The sequence below is a fragment of the Postia placenta genome (genome assembly GCF_002117355.1).
Source record: "Postia placenta MAD-698-R-SB12 unplaced genomic scaffold POSPLAscaffold_9, whole genome shotgun sequence".
NCBI lineage: Eukaryota > Fungi > Basidiomycota > Agaricomycetes > Polyporales > Adustoporiaceae > Rhodonia > Rhodonia placenta.
The window spans coordinates 478,237-500,074 of record NW_020169840.1 but is presented as its reverse complement, the minus strand read 5'-3'; the positions used below and the strand labels follow the sequence as shown (position 1 = coordinate 500,074).

At 53.0% G+C, this 21,838-nt stretch overlaps 7 protein-coding genes across 7 annotated transcripts; 2 read left to right on the top strand and 5 right to left on the bottom strand.

Moving 5' to 3' along the window:
* Positions 1 to 701: 701 nt before the first annotated feature.
* Positions 702 to 3,956, bottom strand: POSPLADRAFT_1145955 (hypothetical protein; the record flags this gene model as incomplete). Its single annotated transcript, XM_024485862.1, has 14 exons — positions 702 to 774; positions 830 to 1,087; positions 1,134 to 1,309; positions 1,370 to 1,450; positions 1,505 to 1,719; positions 1,772 to 1,880; positions 1,937 to 2,246; positions 2,296 to 2,423; positions 2,484 to 2,686; positions 2,739 to 2,833; positions 2,896 to 3,274; positions 3,331 to 3,586; positions 3,642 to 3,754; positions 3,812 to 3,956. 14 exons carry the CDS (start codon positions 3,954 to 3,956, stop codon positions 702 to 704), a joined length of 2,541 nt encoding a protein of 846 aa, XP_024337682.1.
* Positions 3,957 to 4,587: 631 nt separating this feature from the next.
* POSPLADRAFT_1070427 (hypothetical protein) lies at positions 4,588 to 6,719 on the bottom strand. The gene is made up of 7 exons (XM_024482397.1): positions 6,459 to 6,719; positions 6,366 to 6,390; positions 5,742 to 6,301; positions 5,561 to 5,687; positions 4,945 to 5,505; positions 4,646 to 4,897; positions 4,588 to 4,616 (listed from the first exon to the last, which is right to left on the bottom strand). The coding sequence occupies exons 1-6, from the start codon at positions 6,668 to 6,670 to the stop codon at positions 4,826 to 4,828; spliced, it is 1,557 nt and encodes a 518-aa protein (XP_024337681.1). The 5' UTR covers positions 6,671 to 6,719; the 3' UTR covers positions 4,588 to 4,616; positions 4,646 to 4,825.
* A 1,464-nt stretch (positions 6,720 to 8,183) lies between these two features.
* On the bottom strand, positions 8,184 to 8,612 carry POSPLADRAFT_1146211 (hypothetical protein; the record flags this gene model as incomplete). The annotated part of the gene is made up of 3 exons (XM_024485897.1): positions 8,184 to 8,210; positions 8,263 to 8,330; positions 8,396 to 8,612. Coding segments are annotated over 3 exons (312 nt in total), but the record flags the coding sequence as incomplete, so codon positions are not given.
* Positions 8,613 to 9,022: 410 nt separating this feature from the next.
* Positions 9,023 to 10,172, top strand: POSPLADRAFT_1146729 (hypothetical protein; the record flags this gene model as incomplete). Its single annotated transcript, XM_024485974.1, has 6 exons — positions 9,023 to 9,290; positions 9,349 to 9,436; positions 9,472 to 9,672; positions 9,717 to 9,849; positions 9,886 to 9,948; positions 10,002 to 10,172. The coding sequence occupies 6 exons, from the start codon at positions 9,023 to 9,025 to the stop codon at positions 10,170 to 10,172; spliced, it is 924 nt and encodes a 307-aa protein (XP_024337679.1).
* A 1,155-nt stretch (positions 10,173 to 11,327) lies between these two features.
* On the top strand, positions 11,328 to 14,735 carry POSPLADRAFT_1074741 (hypothetical protein; the record flags this gene model as incomplete). The annotated part of the gene is made up of 6 exons (XM_024482741.1): positions 11,328 to 11,351; positions 11,403 to 12,318; positions 13,544 to 13,634; positions 13,687 to 13,957; positions 14,014 to 14,492; positions 14,544 to 14,735. Exons 2-6 carry the CDS (start codon positions 11,456 to 11,458, stop codon positions 14,733 to 14,735), a joined length of 1,896 nt encoding a protein of 631 aa, XP_024337678.1. The 5' UTR covers positions 11,328 to 11,351; positions 11,403 to 11,455.
* A 100-nt stretch (positions 14,736 to 14,835) lies between these two features.
* POSPLADRAFT_1146055 (hypothetical protein) lies at positions 14,836 to 16,320 on the bottom strand (the record flags this gene model as incomplete). The annotated part of the gene is made up of 5 exons (XM_024485877.1): positions 14,836 to 15,006; positions 15,058 to 15,355; positions 15,408 to 15,896; positions 15,947 to 16,063; positions 16,118 to 16,320. The coding sequence occupies 5 exons, from the start codon at positions 16,318 to 16,320 to the stop codon at positions 14,836 to 14,838; spliced, it is 1,278 nt and encodes a 425-aa protein (XP_024337677.1).
* A 2,496-nt stretch (positions 16,321 to 18,816) lies between these two features.
* POSPLADRAFT_1146334 (hypothetical protein) lies at positions 18,817 to 20,149 on the bottom strand (the record flags this gene model as incomplete). Its single annotated transcript, XM_024485916.1, is given in 4 exon segments — positions 18,817 to 18,905; positions 18,969 to 19,288; positions 19,345 to 19,832; positions 19,844 to 20,149. 4 exon segments carry the CDS (start codon positions 20,147 to 20,149, stop codon positions 18,817 to 18,819), a joined length of 1,203 nt encoding a protein of 400 aa, XP_024337676.1.
* Between the last annotated feature and the right edge of the window lie 1,689 nt (positions 20,150 to 21,838).

Sequence of the window (21,838 nt, the reverse complement as noted above, 5' to 3'; positions counted from 1 at the left end):
TATATCGTAACAGTAACGACGTGCTACGAAAGTTATAGAAAAGAAAGATGCAACAATCACCAATGCGGGTCGCAGTCTGCTCATGACACGTGCCATCAAAACGCGAACGCGTAGGCGCCAGCACAAGACTTCCCATTTGGGTATACTTGTACTGTTAAATTCCTGGTTTATCTCAAAATCTGCGTCGTTATTGTCAGAATCTGCTAATACTTTATCGACTGTTACTAATCCAAAGGCACGTCTGGTCATCGAGGCCGCGCTTTCTGCCATTCGATACAAAGTCTGATACTAGTAAAAGGCACCCTATACAAGAGCCGTCTTCATAGTAGGGTCATGCTGATGATAGAGTTCAACGAACGCATCTCGTATTGCAAAAGAAGATATATCTGACGAGCATCGAATGACAGACTGTCACGGATTTCTGTCCTATCGGGTATGTGCCATAATTACAACTACCAGGAACGATATACACGCACAACATCAATACGTCCTCGGGTGATATTCAGGATAGGTGACATTGTCGGTATCGCAACATGTACAGGAGCGCTTGTGCTGTAACGCGACTGTTGGGTTTCGTGGAGGAATCCGGCTTCGATGCAATTCTTCACGACTTACAAACACAACCCGGGTCGTGGTGTAATGGTACGCCAGGAAGAGGCCACTGTAGCCCCGTCATTGGGACAGTATGCCATCAGACGTCTTCACTTCATAGATGCAGCTACCTGCTCTAGCTCTCTTGCGATGAGCGAGTTCGGGCATGACTTCCTGAGTTGTCTGAAAACGAATACGAGTTAGCTAGCTAAAAACCGATGACGCTGCATATTCTTACTCAAGCTTCGCCCTGTCGCCTCGGTCCTTGCACTCCTTGGCAGCCATCCTCCACTCGCCACAGACCACGTATAGATCCACACGCTTATGCGCGTCGCAGCGAGGCACGTACGACGCAGCCTCTTTCAAGTGCCCCTTCTCGGCAAGGTGGCGGACAAATGCTTCGTAGCCAATAGGGCTGCGCTTCGAACGAGCGAATGCTTCCAGGCCGTCGAAGTCTCTGATCGCCGTTAAGGCCTTCAACTTCACATACCAGAACCTGCACGATATTAGGACACGCATGTACTGATCAAGGCATTAATCACCGTTTGTCTGGAACCTTGAAGTCCGACTTAATCTTATCTGCCCGCTTCGACATGCCGTTGGTGAGACATATTCGGATCGTCTCGTTCACACTCAAGCCGAAGAACGAGATCTTTCCGTCTGCTTCTTTCTCCAATTGCTGCTGTGTGTTCAGGAGCCTCGAGTACTCCTCCATCGTCTAGATGATGTGCCGTTTATAAGATGGCACCCTATCTGTCATATATATTGGTGGCCTCACCCTAGCCTCAAAGCCCCGTTCCTTATCTTCTGAGAAGAACTTCTGAGCAGCTTTGATCGAAGTGATTTTGGCGGTAGGATCCTAGGGAAGGGTTTGAGATAGAGCAATGAAGCATGTCTCCATAGCATTAAGCACCTGCATCGTAGCTGCTTCCTCCAGACAGAGAACAGCACTCTCCACCCGCCGGTCATCGGAGTAGTAGAAGTCACGGAGCATCTCTCGGTTCTGTTCCCGAGCATAGACCTGCAAAAGCTTGCTTGCCGGGGCAAGTCTGTCTCCGCCCTCTTCGATCAGACGGAAAAAGGAACCCAGCGGAAGTCTCCTCTGCAAATGCAGTAAGACATGATACACTAGTTGGAACACTCAGCACGCTTTACAATATCCAAGCGCAATAGAGCGTACCAAGGTCTGTGTCGCCGCCCTCCACCGCCTTCGTGAGGGCAAGGCGGTCCTCCTTCATGCTCAAAAGAAGAGGAACCTGGTCTGATGCGCGCGGCTCATGATCCAGAAGCTACAACGCCACACACCGTTAACAACAATGAAAGTCATGAGGCGCGCGGTCATCACCTTCGTGGCCAATTCAGCGCGCCCGACTTCCCAGGCGCGCTTCGCGATGTCAGCATAGCTAACATCATCCCCGCCAAGCTTCTCGAACTTCTCCACGATAGACTTGCATACGGCATCATCACCATCAAGCTCCGCATCCCTGCCTGATCCGGTAGCCGTCGGCCTAGCACGCACAATCTTAGCGCACGCCCAGTGTTTGAGAACTGCGTGGGGCTTCAGTGACAGATATGACGATATGCGCAGGGCTAGAAGATGTAAACTGCGAGAGGTCAGCCGGTTGATGAGATGTGATGGGGATAACTGGATATATCTGCGTCGAATTTTCAGATGGGATGCTGTACCAGTATAAACCAGCTTACTGAGCATATGTAATGGGTATACCGATTTCATAATAGTGCACGGCATTTAAAACTTTTAAGGCCTGCCCCATTTGCACGAGGTCCGTTGGGTCATACAAATCTAGAAATGCTTGTCCGAATTTCGCCGCCTGTATTCACGCCACAGCGGTCAGCAGACTGCAATAAACGGCTGCAGAGAAACATCTCACACTGAGCAGTCGGCGTTGCCAGACAGGCTCCCATTCCCGTCCGGCAGCATCTATACACTCGTTCACCGCAGCACCGAGTTCTGGGCGGATATTTCGGATGCTCTCGTCGGCTTTGGGCGAACGGCGAGTAAAATTCTCCCAGGCATCGTACAGAATTGCAGACGGCGAGGTGGAACCGGGCCGGAACACCGAAACCGACGATACTGCCAGTCACATTGGTACTCCTGGATAAACGCTTGCGCCCACAAGACTTACCTGGAACCTTCTGGACGAAGTCGCAACTGTCTGGACCTACTAGACGGATCCCATCGCTCTCCGTGACAGCGAAGGTGGGCCCGGAATAGAAATACCTAGGCATTGTTGATTAGGGTCCTACAATTGCTTCAATTGTGATGTGACAGAAGAGGCATACTGGAGCGTGTCGCCGAAAGGCCCGACCAGTAGCGCCAACGTATCCCACGTCACAAGTACGGCATCGTTCCCGCACCACTCGACTTGACGAATTTCGCCCTCGGCACCAGGAGCATTAGCCGTGTTGAATTCTGCTAGACTTCTCTGGAAATCCGTCGACACAACCCACAGGAGCCCCGAGTACGTCAGGAGCGCCAGAGACTTGCCGTTAGGTGACGGCGCTAGATGCGTGAATGGACCTCGAGAAAGTTGCTGGTCTATGCTCTCGAGATTATCCACACTGTAGATAGTCGACTCCACGGACATCAGCACCTCGACATGCCTTGAAATAGTCAAGTCCGGAGGGATCACCGCCCATGAATGCGGTGGCTGCGTGAGGCCTGACACCAAGCTCAGAATGGACTGTCAGATGTCCGGAAAGCTTTGGATTCCTCACCGGAATTAGCGAGTGTTAGCGGTTTTCCGCCCGCCCAGTCTCGGACTTCCACCAATGTAAGCGAGCCGGTTAGCGCAACGATGCCGTTCTCATGTATACGTGCATCGAGGACGCCCATCTCTGCAGCTTCACTGCCAAGGGAGTATTGTTCGTAGTCGCCCTGCAAATCGTACAAGCGGTATGCTCCCTCTTCATTCAGCACGACCAACCGCTCGTCGCCGGTCCATCCAAAACGAATGATCTTGCCCTGGTCCCACTACATATGCATATTCAGCCAACATGTAAGAACAGAACAGAACAGAGATAGCCACACTGAGTACGAGGATTCCTTCCCCTGCCGATGAATATATTTGAATCTGAGCCTTCGCAAACGATGGCGTGGCACGACCGAGCGCGACCAGCTTCGTCGTGTCTCGCATCAGGGCTTTGAAAGTGCGAAAGACATCAGTAGTCAACAAGAAGCGGCTTGTGAGGAACTGACCTAGAGGGCCCCCATAACGACATCCTGCAGTTATGAAGTCTCCGAGATTAGGTAGCTTGCCCGGTATGGAGTATATTTGGTGCCGCCTGTAGAAGGCATTTCCGTCTTGCATGGCCTCCCATGATGTCGTCGGATGGTCCGTCATCGTCAGAAGGATTCCGTTGGATCAGAATTGCCACAGATAGACAGGACTAAGCCCTGCGACGGACGCGTCGACGTGCTGTTGCAAGCAGTGAGAAACCCGAGTTCATCTTATCTAATCTCTTGCCCGATACGTACGAAAGTCGAAGTCGAAATGTCAATGTGCAGAACACGCGAAAGAATGCTACTTTAGATAGACTACTTCTCAGTAGTCTGGTAGCTGACGAGCAGATTTTGGCGAAGTACTTTGCTACAGGAGGAGACAGCACATTTACTCTGCCGCGATTTTGAATTCTTTGTGGGAAACCTCGAGGTGTGGCGAGATGGGGCAGACAAATATTCAGCTAAAATATAATCTTAGGGGTCATCTCTGGAGTTAATAAGACAGACGTGAATTTTCGAGACTTACAGGACCTGGACAAAATGGTATCACAGGACGAGGTCCCAGAGGTGTTCCATACCTCGTTTAGCAGGTCATTTGCCCCATTTGGTAGCCAGTAGGTTGCCATCGGTTTATGATGTCATTCAACTATAATAGACCACACCCGTCACGCCCGCCTCCGTAGATATTTAAAACGGCTTGCGTACGGGGAACAAAGCCTCTCCTCGACTACCTCACGTACTACACGCTTCGTAGTGCAATGCTCATTTGCTCAAGCTTCAACCGGACGATGCGCAGTAATTCTTGTTTCATAGTTACGAACGAGACGGACAGCATGGCGACCTAGGCGACATAAACAACCTGAACGAGTAAAAGAAAGCCCCAGGGCAAAGACCGCGAAGAACAACAAGGAAAAATAAGGTTATGTGCAAAGTTGTAAGCTATATGCGATAAGGTGAGCGCAGACGTATGGTACTGTGAATGTATGCGTATCAAACTACTCTGATTGGCACCCGTGCGCGTGTCTCGTCCTGCCCGAAGACTACTGACACTTCCAGAAAATACTGCGCAAACTGTCAGCTAGTCACCAAAGACATTGAGATGGACGTACTTTCACGTTGAGGTCTTCCCAGTCGATTGACGGAAGCATATTCCTGTTCAACTGCATTTTGGCCTTATATAGGCCGTCCGGAAGTAGTGTATGCGCCGTCAAAGGCGGATGCTTTTGTCCAGGATCCAAACGCGCCCTCGGGCGCTTCGGGAACCCCACGTACACGTCCATGTATAACGAGCGTGTCTCGCTGAAGCCGTCCAACGACACCTCCGGGCGCTCTGGGCGCGGAGGCGGCACTGGCTTTGGTTGTCGGCGCGAAAGGACTGGCGGCGCACTGTTGACGACGCGTTTCATGAGCTTCGTCTTGTGCGTCAAGATAAAAGACGATGCCTCGTCGCTGGAGCTCGCGGACGACACGCTAGGGCGTGACATCAACGAAGCGGACGATGGTGAAACGGGGGGCATGTCGATGTTGATTTGTCGCAGGAGAGACACGGATATTGTCGCATCGGCGAGAATCTCGTGCGTTAGCGTCGGCGAGCGCGGTGTCGTGGTAAACACGACGTAATAGGGTATAGTCGCCGAACGCGAAAATGAAGGAGTGTCGGGGAGTGCTACCTGCGCAGAGCTAACGTTGGGAAGGTATAACGAGGGTACACGAGAGAGTACTCACTGCACATTTGAAAGGAATGGGACGTTCCGAGCGCAGCGAGTGTTCGATCCATGACTCAGGTTCCATTGACCGGCCGTCAAGCGACTCAAACTCGGGGTCGGGCTCCAAGATGATGGGGGCACCCACGCTGCGATCGGTATCACGCTTAACACAGATATCAAACGAGCAGCCGCTGACTCACGACATCTCATCAGTGCCATCGTCTGTTTCCCATGTTGCTATCAGCTTGTACATGATCTCAGAGCGCTCGACGAACGCTCTTGCCCGTGTACCAGCAAGGCCGTCAGCGGTAGCGCAAAATGTCTGGGGCAATTCTGCTCCAGGACGAGCTGATGGAGGCACTTCTATAGAGAATGGAAACGGCCGCAAGATTCCTGATATGCTTGTCTGGCTTGGGCGACGCTCCCTCCGTGGTCGCGTGGTCGCTGCGATGGCTTCGCGCAGCCTCGAGCTGGACCGACGTGGACCGAGGGTCTTGTCAATGGGAAGCGCTTGCGTTGTCGAGAGGAACGTATGTCGGTGCATAGTAGAAGTGGCCGCCCTCATCTTTGCTGGAATCTCGGGGCCCTCTGGTGGGGAAGAGATGTGTACAAACACCCCTTCCATCTGCGCAGTCGCTGAGTGGCGGTTACACTCAGGGGTCGTGAAACCGACTTGCCGTGATCGAGAGTCGCCCTGGACGCGCGCAGTGACCTGCGTCCAGTAGAACCGTGCCGGTGACTTTCTGGTGTATGTCGAACACTGGCAGGGGGCGCGGCAGCTCATAGCCGGGCGGACGCGTCATCTTCACTGAGGTCGAGCGCACATGCACCTCCATGTGGTTTGTGTTCCTGTAGCACGTCAGGCTCTCATCTCAGCAGTGATGCTCACCAGTCACCAGATACAGACAATGGCTCACCTAAAAACGGAAACATGGGGGTGCTCATCCGGTTCTGGGGGGCCTAACGGTCCCACATAACTCGACGGCGGACGACCCTGGCTCGGAGACCTTTTCGACCCACCGAACGGGAAACGAGGCAAGTCATCGCCCGAGCCCAAGCTCTTTAGGCTGTTCAAACGGCTCCTCGGACGAGAACGGTTTGGCGTTGGGATAGCGGCTGTTGTCGACATGGAGCAAGTCGTGGTTCGGCGAGTCACATCAGCGGTCGGCTATGAGCATGAAGGACCGCGAGCACAGGCAGGGAACGAAGAAGGTGCAGGAACCGTCGCGTCCGCTTTATACCGTCTAAGCTAAGAACCATCATATCGTCAAGCTGCTGATCTCCCCCGCTGAGCGTCACCAATGGGGCGAACCAACCCGCTGATCGTCTTTCCAGATCAGAACCGGACGTCACACGGAAATCACTTCGAGATCTGGTGCTGATTTGGCACAAAAGTTTGCTTCCAGCACTTTTTGCCTGCGTGTAATTGGCCCAGTTCCAGCGCCTGTGATTTTCCACCAAATCGACTGCAGACATGTGCAAACACACACTGATCGTGCCAACGGGAGGCGGGTCTACTACCCACGGGTACTAGACTTCCGGTGTGTCAAGGACAACGGACTATGCAACCGTCGAGGCGCTACAGGAGCCGGCGGTACATTGCACCCTGAGAACAACGTCTCGGCGACGTGCGTTTCCGGACAGTCGCTTCAAAAGAATATGAAAGTTCGTTCTGAAGTAAGCAAGCTACGAGGAAATTCCATGTTCTAGCATTTCGATGCGGTTACGACCAGTATGATCACTCCGATAGCTGAACCTGAGTCCCACACAACCTTCGAATCGCGCTGGACGTCGGACAAAGACCCTGGTTCTCCCCTGTAAATTCCTGCAAACGCCGGCAGTCTCAAAAATCAACCGCCCTGTCGTTCGCAGTCGGACTTCTGATGTGAACGCCGAGGCTACCAAACGGCGGGGCATCAAGACATCTGTTAGAGGGCGACAATGATAAACACAGAAATCAAGGACAGCCGAGCATAGCGTTAATTTGGGCAAGCGGACAGAGTTTAAAGGTCAGCGTTGACAACCGTGGTGTCGCCTGCGCTCCCAGCTGCTTCATTCAGCCCCACCAGGCAGCCGATCGCCAGCACGGCTGCAGAAAGCCGAGCACAATGCTGTTGCTCTGCCCGAAGCTCGCGAACGGCAGCCCGACATGGCCTAGCAGCATATCAAGGACTATCATCATCTATGAACTGGGCATCGGGAGCGGCAAGATGTCGGGTTTGATTGTACACCATTGCTACCATTCATCTATGAGGTGCAGCAACAAGGGAAGATCTCTAGCCACTGGTTGACATCGTTATCTATCCGGGGCTGAATAATAGGATCAACGCCCTCACAAAGACCACGCACGATACGTCCTGGGACAGACCTTGTCTTGTCCCCTGGACGTGCGAACCGTGCCTGCTTATATGGCGCTGAAGTCAGCGGCATCTCACTGCCAATTAACATCAATGCATCCATTCTAATGAAGACCCGAACTCGCGCGCCTCTGGACACACAGGAACCTCAGCTGTGTGAGTCAATATAAGTGACGCCTCGATACAGGGAACGGTAAGCAGAGCAAATGCATTGAGCCATTCAGCGCCTAGTCGGACAAATTAACCAGCACATGAGGATCCTCACTACTGCCCGGAACCAATCGTCTAAAAAGGAGCAGCAGCTGCTTGGCACTGTGCAAGATAGATTAGAATCACGGAGATGACCTGGAGACAATATGCTCACCGCCTTGAGCTGCTCAAGGTACCATGTGCATGACGGAAGGTCAGCCTTCTCGAGGCACATGGTGAAATCTGTAAATATGGTACCAGCTCAGTTACCGGACACAATGATACAAGGGCGAAACCGGGCTACTTACCCTTGGCCTGAACCTCACAACTGATACCCTGGGACTGGGACTGGTACGCCTGCTGCTGCACAGGCTGAGCCTGCGCCTCGGGCGCTGGCGCTGCAGAGGACGAGCCACCGAACAGCATACTCGAGAGGCCATGGCCGATCGTGGAGCCAACCGCTACGGAACCCGCGGTAGCAGCCATCTGTGCGAGCATGCCGGGCTGCTGCGTCTGCGCCTGGGCGGGAACAGCGGGTGCGTGGTGTGCAGGGGGCGCCGCAGAGCCAGGATAGGGCGCCGCAGCGGTGTGCGCACCGCGGCTTTGGCTTGCTGACGGGGCAGGAGCCGCGCGAGGTGCGGGGCGAGAGCGGGATTGCCTCTAACGTCGCGAACATCGTCAGTACGGCCGTCATATGCAACAGAGCTAAACGATGTACGCACAGCCATTATGCAGCAGAAGTGAGCGTCGAGATCGTTGTGGTTGAGGATGAAGTCGTGGAGAAAGACTCAGCGATAGAAATGCCGGCGGCGACACGCAATTTCAGGCGCTCATCGGGACGATGGCCACGTGAACCGGCTCTCGGCATATTCCGGGACCGAATTGGGCTACCGACGTTTTCCTCGACGTCGAGAGCGGTGTCGACGCTAGCTGCCATGTCGCTCAGCCATTCGCGGAGATGCATCGACCTCGCAGTGCGCGGTGCAAGACATAACGCACATCCCTGGCAAAGGCGGCCTCTGCTCGCTGGTCTCGTTCTACAAACACACCGCTGTTATGCTTCGAAAGCGAAGGGCCGTGCTGGCAAACAAGAGGCGGAGGACACCCGAGACGTAGACGCGATCATGCGCGACTATGAGGTACTCCGTATGATGGCGCATAAGCTGCCTATCGACCCATGGGCGCAGCCAGTCCCGACAATGGGTAGGTCCTACCTTCGTGTCTGATGGGTCTGCACCAGTCTGACCGGCAAAGCTATAAGATCTCCATATTCCGAGTCTTCGATCGCGTAAGAAGGATGCAACGTTGATGGACCATCTGTCTGCTACGGGCCAGACCTTGCGCAATTGGTTCCTCAATGCCGTACAGTACGTCTGTTTCGCAGTGCAGCCAGTAACGACGTCCTAAACGCACGGTATAGCTTGCGGCGGATGGCCAAGGACAAGGGCTTTCCCGACACCAAGGTGAGGTCCGGATGGTCATGGAGAATCTTCACAACACAGTCGACCAGCAACTCAGCGTGGATCGCGTCCTTGCGCAATATTGCGTTAGACACGTACAAGCGCGTGAACCAGGCTCTCGCTGAGTATGTCTCCTTGCTCTTTCCCCAATTATATCTAATTCCTGCAGCCGAGACGAGAAGGTCATCAAGCAGCTTGCTGTAGCGGACATGCAGAGCCACTATATTCAGCTTGTACGCAGTCAGGATGCCTCGCGCATATCCGTCTGGAAGTTCCACGGCGAGCGTTCGCCGTGTCGGGTTGTCAGTGTTCGCGCTGTACCAACTCACATGGGACAGGAAGTTCCCGGCAATGGTAGTCGGCTACTGGTCCAGGCTCTTGTAAGGTTCGATACGCTTCAGGTGAGATTTGCTGTTTTTGTCTTTTATAGTCTTAAACCGATGTCACGTTACAGAGTCTGGAGGTGTACTCAAAAAGGGGCACTTTGCTCCGCGGCCAGAACGAGCCGAAACCAGTCGTTGAGTATCTGGTCTTACAAAAGCGGATGTGGTACGACACACCTTGGACGATCCGTGACCGTCTCTACGAGGGTGTAGACACAGAGTACGAGAGCATAACGGCGTAATGTCTATGTCATGCGCCGGTAATACTATTAGATCTCGATATCCTTGAGTGACATGACGCGAATACGCAAGGCTATTCATCCTTGGATCTAGCCCTACCATACTCTTCGCATGCTTTCCAACATCGAGACAAGTCACAGATTTTCTTTCATATACGTGGCTTGTACAGTGACAAGAATCCTGCAAATTACATTAAATACTTCTGGCAGTGGGGTTACCTCGTGGCAAGACCCTTCACGAATATGTGTGACGGGGTGGCATCGAGCCCAAATAGAGGCCTAAACCTTTCTGGCAGTCATTCAGCTCGATATGGCGGGACTCGCATTTGGCAACACGGTGACCATACCTCCGTCGCGGACACCCGCCACACCCCTCTGCTCGACGTTGTCCTTATACATCTTGCGCGTATATAAGGGGCATGCGCATCCTTGTCTTGTCTCCTTGCCTTCTGCCTCCTCCCTCAACGATCTCCTGACGATGTGCTTCTCCTCTACTAGGGGCGGGGCTGGGATGTATGCGGGCAATACCGAGAGAAGAAGGTGCTATGTGTGTCTCGTACGAGGACCGATGAATACTGCCGATGCGTGGGCTTCTGGCCCGGTCTGGTCTCCATCCAGACCCACTCTACTATCGCGGACTTGAGGGATCTAGTAGGTACGAGACCAGCACGGGCTCATTCGTCTGGATGTCCCGATAACAGCAGTAAAAGGCAGGCTGTGCCATAGCATGTAGATTGCCGAATAGAGCAAGTATTGATTTAGATTCCCCTATTGGCATCGATGCTGATCAATTTGGTAAGTTGGCGGGTATGCACACTCGTCTGCGACGCAAAACAACTATGAAAGTGCTAAGCACTCATGTTCAAATGGCGAGACATGGGTTAGTCTCGTGAACGTGTGTCGGCCGCAAGATGCATCGGGAGACGATCGATCGGCCCATCTATCGGGGGCCCCGACTGCTGCAGGCCTGTCATGTCATATGCCATATGCTGAAGTAAGTTTCCAGTCACACTGCTCATCGTCTGCAACGTATCCCTTCATATACACCGTATCTCCTACAGAACACCCTGCACCTGGCAGCTGCTAGCGTATGTGAGTAACCTTACTTCACGTGGATTCACGAACACACGCAGATGTGATGAAACAGCATTTGTACTCCAGGCGCGACCCCTGTTGTCAAGGGTAAGATGGAACCCGGAACGCGCAAAGTATGCTCATTGGTTTGCCATGCAGATACCATTGATTGCATAACAACCCCTCGGACACATCGGACGGTCAAATCGGGTATGCCCAGCGCAGACACGGTGTGGACGCGCTTGCCCATGGAATTGGTCCTCAAGATTGTGGAGGAGGGACTGAGGGACCACCAGCTTGCACGAGCCTTCTCGCACGTCTGCGTACGCCTGCGCAAGATGGCGCTTCCTATCCTATATACCAGCCTCTCGCCTGTGGAGGACACCCGAACTCTGATGGGGTTCCCCGAGCACCTCAAGCCCATTGTGCACAACCTATGGGTGGAGTCCACGCCCCCACCCTCAACATCCGCTCTCGTCGCCGCCAAGACTGCGTGGATCTGGTCGCGCGTGCCCAACCTGGCCCTCTCGTCTGTGCTCGTCGAGGCTTGTCTCGACGTCATCGACCAGGACCTCGAGCACGCCGACCCGCCGTTCTGCTGCAAGCGCCTCACCACGTTCGGGCAGAACCTCCTGCGCCACTGGGAGGGCGAGCCCAACCTCAGCCCCCTTTCGACCGTGACACACCTCCGGCTGGTCGAAGACGTCTGCATGCCCGACTTGCTACTCATGTCGCGGATGCCTGCGCTCGAATACATTGCGGTCTCGCTGAATAGGAGCAACGTAGTAGAGCAGATGGCATATGTCATGGCCCTCCTGACATACCACGGCAAGGCGGTACGCATGGTTGCGCTCGTGCTTGAGCCGCAGAACGACCGGACGTTCTGGATGTCGCGGGTGCGCATCGCAATCAACATTCACCATAGCCTATATGTCGTCCCTGGTGCGCACAGTAAAGACGGGATCAGGAAGGAGTGGGAGGAGTATGTGAACGGGGGAGAAGACATCTGGCAGAAAGCGTCGGGGTTGCGGCAGGCAGTCCTGGACGAAGACGAGGAGGAGGTCGTTCGTATATGGTGAGTGCCTCCTCTGTACATCCGTACGATTGCTGATATGTACCGACTTACCACGATCGGGTAAATTCAGTTCTTCGGCTCTCATGTCATGGCAAGATAGCTCATGATGTCTTCAGTGTCCGCTGTGGGAGGCGTGGAAGAGCAGCGTTGTCCGATGATGGTCGAAGGGTATGAGTGACTTGTTGACTAGCTATAATAATATCAGGGAGTAAAACGGCCACGTTGATCTGACTACATGCGCGTTGACACCAAGTGAAAGAGATGAACGACCGACTAATGATGGCGAACTAAATGACGATGACGAACGCGAACGAATCTTAGACGACTATGATGGAACCTTTGACGACCACACACGATGCTCGGCGACCACAACGAACGAATACACAACGAACACGCGATACAACGGACGAACTCATAACGACGACGAAGATTCCCGGCGACCGAGACGAAAGAACGAACAGCGACCGCACGATACGACGAACGACCTCTCAACGACAATGAAGGCGACCTGCGACCACGACTGAACAATCCGCAACGAATGTATACGACGAATGCTACAACCTCAACGCTAGAACAGAATACGCTGCTTACCTCGAAGTCTATTGCAGTGTTCTGACAAAGTTTTCGGTGAGTTCCTAAGCGCGATGCTCGTAGTTCGAGGAAGAGGGGGAAGATGGGATTACATGATGTTGACTCGGGTTTATATATGTACAGAGGGGGCGCGACGGATGATGTCACGACCAGCTTGGGAGGATAGAAATGACGTACACGAGAGACAGAACTTCAACTTGTCCGATCAATTGACACATGTCCGAATCCAGCAAGCCACTATCCGAAACGAGATGGGAGCCCTTTCCTGGGCACAAGCAAGCTAGGCCCGACGCCTCGAGATTGAATCTGCAACCACCAATGTCTCAGCCTCTCGAGGATGATGCCTCCGTCGCACCATATTTATGTGCGCGTCCTGCCGCCCGGGACGATAGCCTTTTGCATGAATGAAGCCTTGGAGCAGTGACACCATCTTCTCGGGTGCTGCTGAGGCCTTCAGAAGCCATTTAGAGGGTCCATCCACAAGATGCAAGACCCGGGAAGGTCTACATCAAAACGCGCGGGGAAAGTGTAAACGATAACGGCACTCAAGCTGGCTTGTTCGTATTAGCGAAGTGTGAGTAATTCTTGCAGGATTGGATTCGCTGTGTGATGTATTTATGAATCAATCATGTAGTTATACTGCTCATTTTATAGAGAAGACTGACAAAGTTATCGAGGAGTCGTTGATAGCAGCCGTCGAACAAGCGCCGGGTCGGTATCCTAAAGTAGGTTACCGTGACGGACATCAATTCACAGATTGCTGACGTAAGTGAATAGATCACGCTCGAGCGCGAGCGTGCTTGCCGTCAGCCATCGCCAGCTCAAACGCCGTCGACGTGTTTTCTATCTCTCTCTCGGACTCCTACCATCGACAAGCACACTTGCCGGACTTTCCCTCCACCCTCGTTTACACCGCTCGCGACCATGGAGCAGCAAGCAAAGGCTCCGCAAGACCTGCGGAACGTCGTGAACTACCTGCGTAGCAGCAAGTCTGGGATGAAGATCCGGGTGGGCATCCTGAACGGGAAGCGGGTGGACTACTTCAAGGGTGCGCTGCGTGCTGGATGCTTGCAGGGCTTACGTTGCTGACACGGCCACGTATAGGGAAAGCCGCCGTGAAGGCGCTGCTCTTGCCCGCGTACGCGAAACTCAAGAACGTACCGCCCGTCACCTCTGAAGAGGACGGCCAGCGCGTGCTAAGATCCATCCTCCCTTTCGCCTTCTACCTCCGCGTCGACCGCGGGAACCCCGCCTCTTCCTCCAGTTCGCCCAAAATGCTGCAGATCACGTCCCAGCAGGCGTTCGAGCCACCACACTACTACGTGTGGTTCTACGAGGGCTCGCAGTGGACGACATACGTCGGCGGCATAGCAATGGTCGCCGTCATGCTTGCTGGCGTGATGTTCCCGCTCTGGCCGCCAACCATGCGAATCGGCGTGTCGTATCTCAGTATGGGCGTGCTGGGTATCGCTGGCGGGTTCATTGCACTGGCGATCATCCGACTGATATTCTACATCATCACCGTCATCGTTGCAAGTCCAGGGATCTGGATCTTCCCCAAGCTATTCGCGGATGTCGGATTTGTGAGTAACGCGTGGATTCCCGTGTGCGCTGCATACTGATAATGTTCTCAGTTCGAGTCCTTCGTCCCGTTGTGGGAGTGGGACTACCCAAAAAAGAAGGGCAAGAAGCGCGTCGAGAAGGAAAAGGGGAAGGAGAAGCAGGCAGTGGAGGGTGCCTTCATCGAGGATGTCGCAGACTCGGGCAGCTCGCGTCCCTCAAGTCGGAATGCGCGTGTGGAAGACGTACCTGACGAAGACTCATAACCATAGCCTGTCGGAGACGATGAGTGCTTGGGACTAGTATTATATTCGTGCTATATCTATTTGGCTATTATGACGATTCATGACCTCATGAGCGGATCTGCTAGGGTCCAGATTTATCATCCTGAGCAGGGGTGGAGGTGCGTTTTGAGGCACGATCGAGGCGCCGAAGTGCTGTTTGCGATTGTATGATGCCTTCACGCATCTTCGTGTTCTTTGCCTGGTCAAGGCTCTTTTGAAACAAATCCCTGGATTGCTCAGTGTCTCCGGCCATCTGCTCGTAGCGTCAGCGAGCACACATACTTTAGCAATAACACAGACTCACCTCAAGCAATGAGCCAAGATTAAATAGCACAGCAGCCAGTGCTTCGTCGCACAGCATCAACTCTTCAGGGGAACCCTTGCCCAAGGCCTTGGTGCTCTCGATAGTCGCGAGCCCTTGTCGAGCCCATGCCTCGGCCTGTTTCCGTTTTGCGTCTGTGGGCTCTCCACGGATAGACAGCTCCGCGAGGTTATTCATGAGCTGTCCGCCCCGACAACGCTCCTCGACCGTTGCTTTCTTCTTTGATGAAGCAGGCGGGACGAGCAAGCTGATCGCCTGCAGGTATAGCGGAATAGCGTACCTGATTACCAAGTCAAGAAACGCACGAAACCCTTGAACAAGAGAGCACTTACTCGACGTTGCCCTCGCGCGAGTAGAAGCGCCCCAATGCCTCTAAAGGCGCACCCATGTCCGTCTTGGTCACCCACGGCGGCACGTCCAGCTCTGCGAGCATGAATGGCACACCCGCGTCCTGGACAGCGTCCCCAACCACGAGCTGCCTATTTTGCCCCTCGTCGCGGACAATACGCAGAAGCTCCTCGACCGCCCACGTGAGCCATCGCTCCTCCTCCTCGACAGGCAGCTGGTATGCCTCCGCCATCTCGCCGAGCTTCATCGCGAGCGCGACGGCGCGCATGCGCTCCGGTCCAGAGAGCGTGCCTGGCGCGGCGGCTTGTGCCGCTCGCAGGCGGGAGAGCGCGTCAGTGTAGACCTCGTACGCAGGCTCGGCGCGCTCAGCAGCCTCGAGCACGGAGGCGAGCGCTATTGCGATGCCGGAGAGCTTCAAGTACGGCTCAGAGGCGAAGGCGGAGAGCGGCAGGGCCAGCGCGGTCTCGTATGCGCTGCTGCGCGTCAGCACACAGGATGGCGGGTGCGGGGCGGCGCCACTCACCGACGGAGGTACCGCTCGCTGCGTTCGAAATCGCCCTGGTTCTTCGCCTTGATGCCCGTGCGCAGGTCGCCGCGGACCTCCTGCGGCCACATGGTGAACGCGGAGTAGAACTCGTACCTGTACGCAGCATTTGAGCGCGCGGAGCGGCAGCAATGCGCGGATGCGACCTACACGCCGTAGGCGGTCGACGCTACCCCTAGGGCGATGAGGAGCGAGAAGACGGTCGAGATGCGAGAGTTGGAGCGCGCCCAGGCGAGCGGCGACGACGTCGCCAGTGTGCGGTGCTGCGTGAGCGTCGCACAGAGAGCGTGGCGAGATGTGCGCGGGGCGGGTGTTCGAGCTCTAAGCAGGTTTGTTGTCTGCCGTCTCAGCATATTGTGCACTATTCGCGTTCAGAGGCGTGTCGTGGTGTGCACGCTACCACCCAAGTGCAAGAGTGTGACTTGAGAGTTTGCCGCTGTACCCGTATGCTGAGCGAGATGATACAGTTGGACGAGTAAATATGTCGAGCCTGCAGAGTTGTGAAGAGGGTTGTGTGGTGGTCTTGGTCGGAAGTGGGAAATAGGTCCGTTCAATGTTGCCTTTTCGCTGCTTTTGAAGCGTCCAGATGCGACTGAAGGTCGCAGAGACGATCGCTTATGACTAAGCGTAATGAAGCCGTGACCGGATCACGTTCTCGGTTCGCGAAAGGCGGGGCAGCCAATCAGGTCGATGCACTATGCAGGCGTGACACGCCGTAGATTCTGCGAGCGCTTGCGACAAGCAGTCGCATATTTGTCGCTGTTCGAGAAGGGAAGCTCAGATTCTGCTCGCTGCTTTTGAGCCGCTTAAACGTCGCTTTTCTTTCAGCGACATTGAAGCGGCAACTTTGAACGAACCTAATAACTATTCTGGGATACTGAGCGTTTGTGTTGACTATGTATGAAGGGCCGTATTGGACAAAATTATAAATGTGTCTGGCTAGCTGGAAATGTACATTTCGGTACTAAAACTGCTCGCGTGGTCATGCGGAAACCTGCCACGTGGGTGATAGGCGCCTTCGCGCTATACTTGGTGGCTTACTAAGCTCCAGCCCCAGCACGCCAGTTACACTGGGGGCAATCCAAGATTTCTGCTCTCCGAATATTGTCCAGAAATCCAATGAAGTGTAGGAAATAAAAATTGAATACCTGACTTCCGAATATTGAAAGAAAGCCATAAATAAGTGCGGCATATTCGGAGCTCCGAATATGGCAGCGAATATATTACATAATCGTTTCTCGAATATGAGCCACAATATTCGTTGAATATTCTGCATCAACACATTGTACTAGTAAATATGATAAACAGGGAGTATTCGTGAAACGGTTACATTGTGAAAAATTGTCAGCACCTACAGCATGGATAGTCCCCAGATATGTAACCAACAATTGAAGCCTCGGATGGTGTAAGGCATAAAAACCATATTCCGTGCTGATCTGCCAACCAGAAATGGCATACACTGGGTGATTAATCCATTTCAGCCAATATATAAGGGATATCCATGCTCTGAGTATTAGCAATAACCCACGCTGTATTTGGTCCACGAATGTCCCCTGTTTATCATATTTACTAGTACAATGTGTTGATGCAGAATATTCAATGAATATTGTGGCTCATATTCGAGAAACGATTATGTAATATATTCACTGCCATATTCGGAGCTCCGAATATGCCGCACTTATTTATGGCTTTCTTTCAATATTCGGAAGTCAGGTATTCAATTTTTATTTCCTACACTTCGTTGGATTTCTGGACAATATTCGGAGAGCAGAAATCTTGAATTGCCCCCAGTGTTAAGTTCTCTCTCTAATTGCGCTGCCACCGTAAAATAAGCAGAATGCTTGCGGTGCTATGATATAACTATATCATATCAATTATATTGTTATCACTTCAAGTAGTAATGTTACATGGGATTATCAAGTCAGAGAGAGAGTGTGTGCTGTTCTTCTTGAAATTTAAGTCGCCTGCTTGTTCAATCATATGTCCTTGATGGGATGGTCCTCACATGTCACATGTGACAGCCTCTGAATCGAGCCATGAAGCTCATTGAAAAAGTGAACACGCAGATGGGGATCATATGGATTGCAGTCAAGATGACTATGTCGTGGCGATCGTCGTCCACCAAAGGTACGGGAGCAGCATGCTATGTGTCCCGTAACGCGATGAAGACAAGAATGTACAGCGCCGAGCACTAGTGGCTCGAGCACAGATGGAAGACATCGCGTCCATGTGGCAGGTTTTTGGTTTCGCACGTGGCAGGTTCCCAGCCACCTGGTATTTTGCCTGAAAACGAGCATTTTAATATTGTGTCCAGCCCGGACCGTCAAAACTATGTACAAGCACTTACTAATGTTGTAGGATTGTGCGGTCGTTTTGTGAAGCTGACGCTAGGTCCGTTCAAAGTTGTCGCTTAAATGTCGCTGAAGAAAAAAGCGAGACGCGTGTTTGTTTTTCGGTATGTGATAGTAGTACCTGAGACGGGAAATAGAGAGAGAGAAGTGGGAGATGGTAATGGTAGGAGAAAGAGAGAGAGCGAGCAGCACGTTGGAACGCGCGCGGAAGCAAAACCCAGCGTGCCAAACAAGACGATGGGCGGACAAACAAGTGAGGTCAATGTGTCGTCAGTACGTCTCGGTCCCAAAATGGTAAGCAAGGTGAAGCACGAGCGTACACCCTCCCAGCGTATGGTGAGAAGAGAACATGTAGTGTAAAACAAAGAGGAAACAGGAAAAACAACTCGGTACATCAAGAGCAGTCACAAAGCACGATCAGAGCATTATTTCTCTCTCTGGCTGTCTGTCCACCCAATGGCCAGGAGCTCAGGATCAGAATATCGTCGGGGTATTATCCTAGTTGTTATGAACACTGCAAATACAAAGGAGTCTCTTCATTTTGACTGCCAGCGCAGAGACCTGACGCTGGCCTTGCTTCACCGGGCCTGTTGGGTGACGGTCGTAAGGACCCATCAATAAGGTACAAAGGGACATGCGCGACTGCGTACCTTTTGTAAAGGTAAGCAGAGATCTCTTCATTCGTGCCAGTCGCCAGAATGACTGCGCCTCCGGTAAGGTGGTCTCGCCCTTAGTCTCTGACAAGGACTCCGGCGGTGTATCAACTGAACGCTCTACCGCCATCACCATAGTGTTCGAAGAATGGTCAGTGATAGCATCGCCAGAGTTTGCATTGGTGGGAGCCTCATCGTGTACCAGATCGGGCTCCGTAGTGGCGCCCTCGGCCACAGCTTGAGCCAACGGTACTGCACCGTCAGGTGTCGCCGCCCGAAGCTTACCCAGCGCACCATCGCGTGCTTTCCGGATGAGCCTAGCCAAAATCGCATTTAGCGCATGAGGAGGTGAAAAGGTCGAAGTAAAACGAACTCAGCCATTGCCTCTGCTTCCTCGGCGAACCCACGGGGATCAGCACATTCTCCTCCTTCGGTCAAATCGAACGAGTAGTTGACAAGAGGCACGACATCGATATCATCAACTTTAGCGCGGAATGGACCAAGGACAGCCTCAACGATGGCCTCAGTGTCAGCATCGCTGTCGGCATTAAGGAGGAGGTTATCAGTGTCAGCATCACTGTCGACACTGTCGGAGTACACTGTGTCAGTGTTGCCATTGAGCGTAGGTATACGATCATCGTCTGTAGTGATGGCGGCATCAAAGTGCTCAGAGACAGCATCTTTGTGCGGACATGGCGCGCCATCTTGATCCTCGCTGCAGTAGACCGCCTGAAGCCAGTCTTGCACATTCACGGCGTCAGTCGGAGGGACAGGTGAGTCAGGGTTGGCTACAATTTCGGAAATTTTTGGGGTCTTCTCCGTTTCCACAGGCGGAGGGCCTAGAAATAGTGTGATGGTCAACTTCACAACACGGTATGAAGTCTAAAATCATCTTCGCTCTGTTGTGTGTGTAATGCGTTGTGCTGGGCCCAATCCTCACTAAGATAGTCTTCATGTCTCATCCTTTCCTTGACAGACAGTCTTACAGCATCGCCATAATCTATGTCACGAGTAGGTATGCGGACGATCACACAACCGAAAGAATGCTGATAGCAGTTTGGGAACGGGAATGGCTTTGACGGATGAAGGGGTTCACGACCCGCTGGATGCTCGCTACAGGGCTCGATGGGCGTGCCCATACTCGATGTCTTGAATTCCTCTGACTCATCTTTGGGCATGCCAACTCCCACAAACTGTATGACACAACGATGCCATGGATGACGATGAAGAGGAAAGTCATAGATCTATCATCTTGAATTAGTGAGCGTTTGGCCCAGGACCTTGAACACACACCTCATCTATATATGCTATATACTTGCGGGATGTCAATTCGCTCGCGACAGCAGTAAGGCGCAGATCGTCGAGGCACTCGGCCATGCATATGGGATCCAGCCATAGTGCAATATATGAACCGTGAGGTGGAATATAGCCGGTTGTGCGCAAGTCCGACTCCATCATTGCTTATCCTGAGTATAGCAATGTGCAGTTCCTGTGACAACTTTGCACCATATGCGCAGCTGCGTGTTCTACAACTGTTTCCGTAATCCATGCATCATGTCCGAAGTCCGCATTGCGGGCTTTAAATTCATACAATACTCATGACTCACACCCACTCTAGGGACAGATCTTAAAAGTGTTTGTTCTTATGGGATATACGGGAATTGTCACGAGTTGGTACGGCGTCTAGCCATCTTTTAATTTTTTCCTTTTCGCGGGCTCGAACCCGCGACCTCTGTACTACATGCCCGATATGGACGCATCGCTATCTACTGTACGATTAGATTAGATGGGACGGCAGTGCACGGCACAGCTCGGGCTCCGCTGACACAGCCTCTCTGACTCACCGGCCCCCGGGGCTGCGTCAGCATGCTGCGTACAGACCAGCTGCGCACGGACCAGTGCGCGCAGCCTCCCCTAAACCTCCCCTGTATATAAGCCGGCCTCTGCTGCCCTAGGGACCTCAGTTTCGACCTCTTGTCCCTAGGTCAGTAAGCCTTCAGTTGTATTCCTTTTTCCTTACCTAACTAATATATTATCTTGTCCCTAGCCTTAGGTTTGAGCATCGCTCACCATCGCTTCGGTAAGAATCAGTCGGACGCCCCCAGCTTTTAGGTTTTCCACAGTCGCTTGACCTCAAGTCGCGACATTAGGTCGAAACTCCCCATAGCTGCCGGCGTTCCATCGGACTCCCACAACTCACATTCACTTCCTATAGGTTGGGTGGTGCGCACCCTTACTGTACCCTACGATACCTAGATAGTGAAACATTTGTCTTTCCGTTCTATTCCTTGTACTACTAGCGCCCATACTGGCGCCTGTCTTAGCGCTCACCCGCAGGTTGAACATTATGTAGCTTACATAATGGGGTCCGTGCGCACTTCGTGCCTGGTATCGTACCACTATGTTTCTTTCTTCACTAACATGACCACATAGACATGATGGTCCGTGCGCAGTCGGTACTTGTATAAGTAGTTGTACCATTAGTCGGTCGAACCCTAAGTTCGACCTGGTTATTCATTCAAGTCTCTGCTCCTCTTCGCTTGGGGTAGTGGTCATTCTCGACTTCCTCGCTCGATCTTCAGGACGACGCACTGTCCATAAGTCCTCGCTCGTCGTCTACGAGTCAGGCATCAATATAGGAGTGTAGACCGTTGTATCAAAAGGTCGAACTTTCTAAGCTACGTTCCTAGTTTCACCTAGTCGAACAACTCATCCACCATCACGTCGAACAACGCAGTAAACCCGGTTCCCTTGGGACTACCAGCCCTCGCAGGATCTCCCCTTCTCCAGTACGACCGAGCAGACCGTTGCTTCGTCACCACCACAAGAACGGACTCCCATCTATCCTCGAGGCGGCTCCTGGGTTC

Bases quoted from the DNA above. Each gene is read 5' to 3' on its own strand.
- POSPLADRAFT_1070427 (XM_024482397.1), bottom strand. From the start codon at position 6,670: ATGTCGACAACAGCCGCTATCCCAACGCCAAACCGTTCTCGTCCGAGG. The intron at 5,688-5,741 runs GTGAGTCAGCGG...TACCGATCGCAG, and splicing joins GATGGCACTGATGAGATGTC to CGTGGGTGCCCCCATCATCT. The intron at 5,506-5,560 runs GTGAGTACTCTC...AGCTCTGCGCAG, and splicing joins CCATTCCTTTCAAATGTGCA to GTAGCACTCCCCGACACTCC.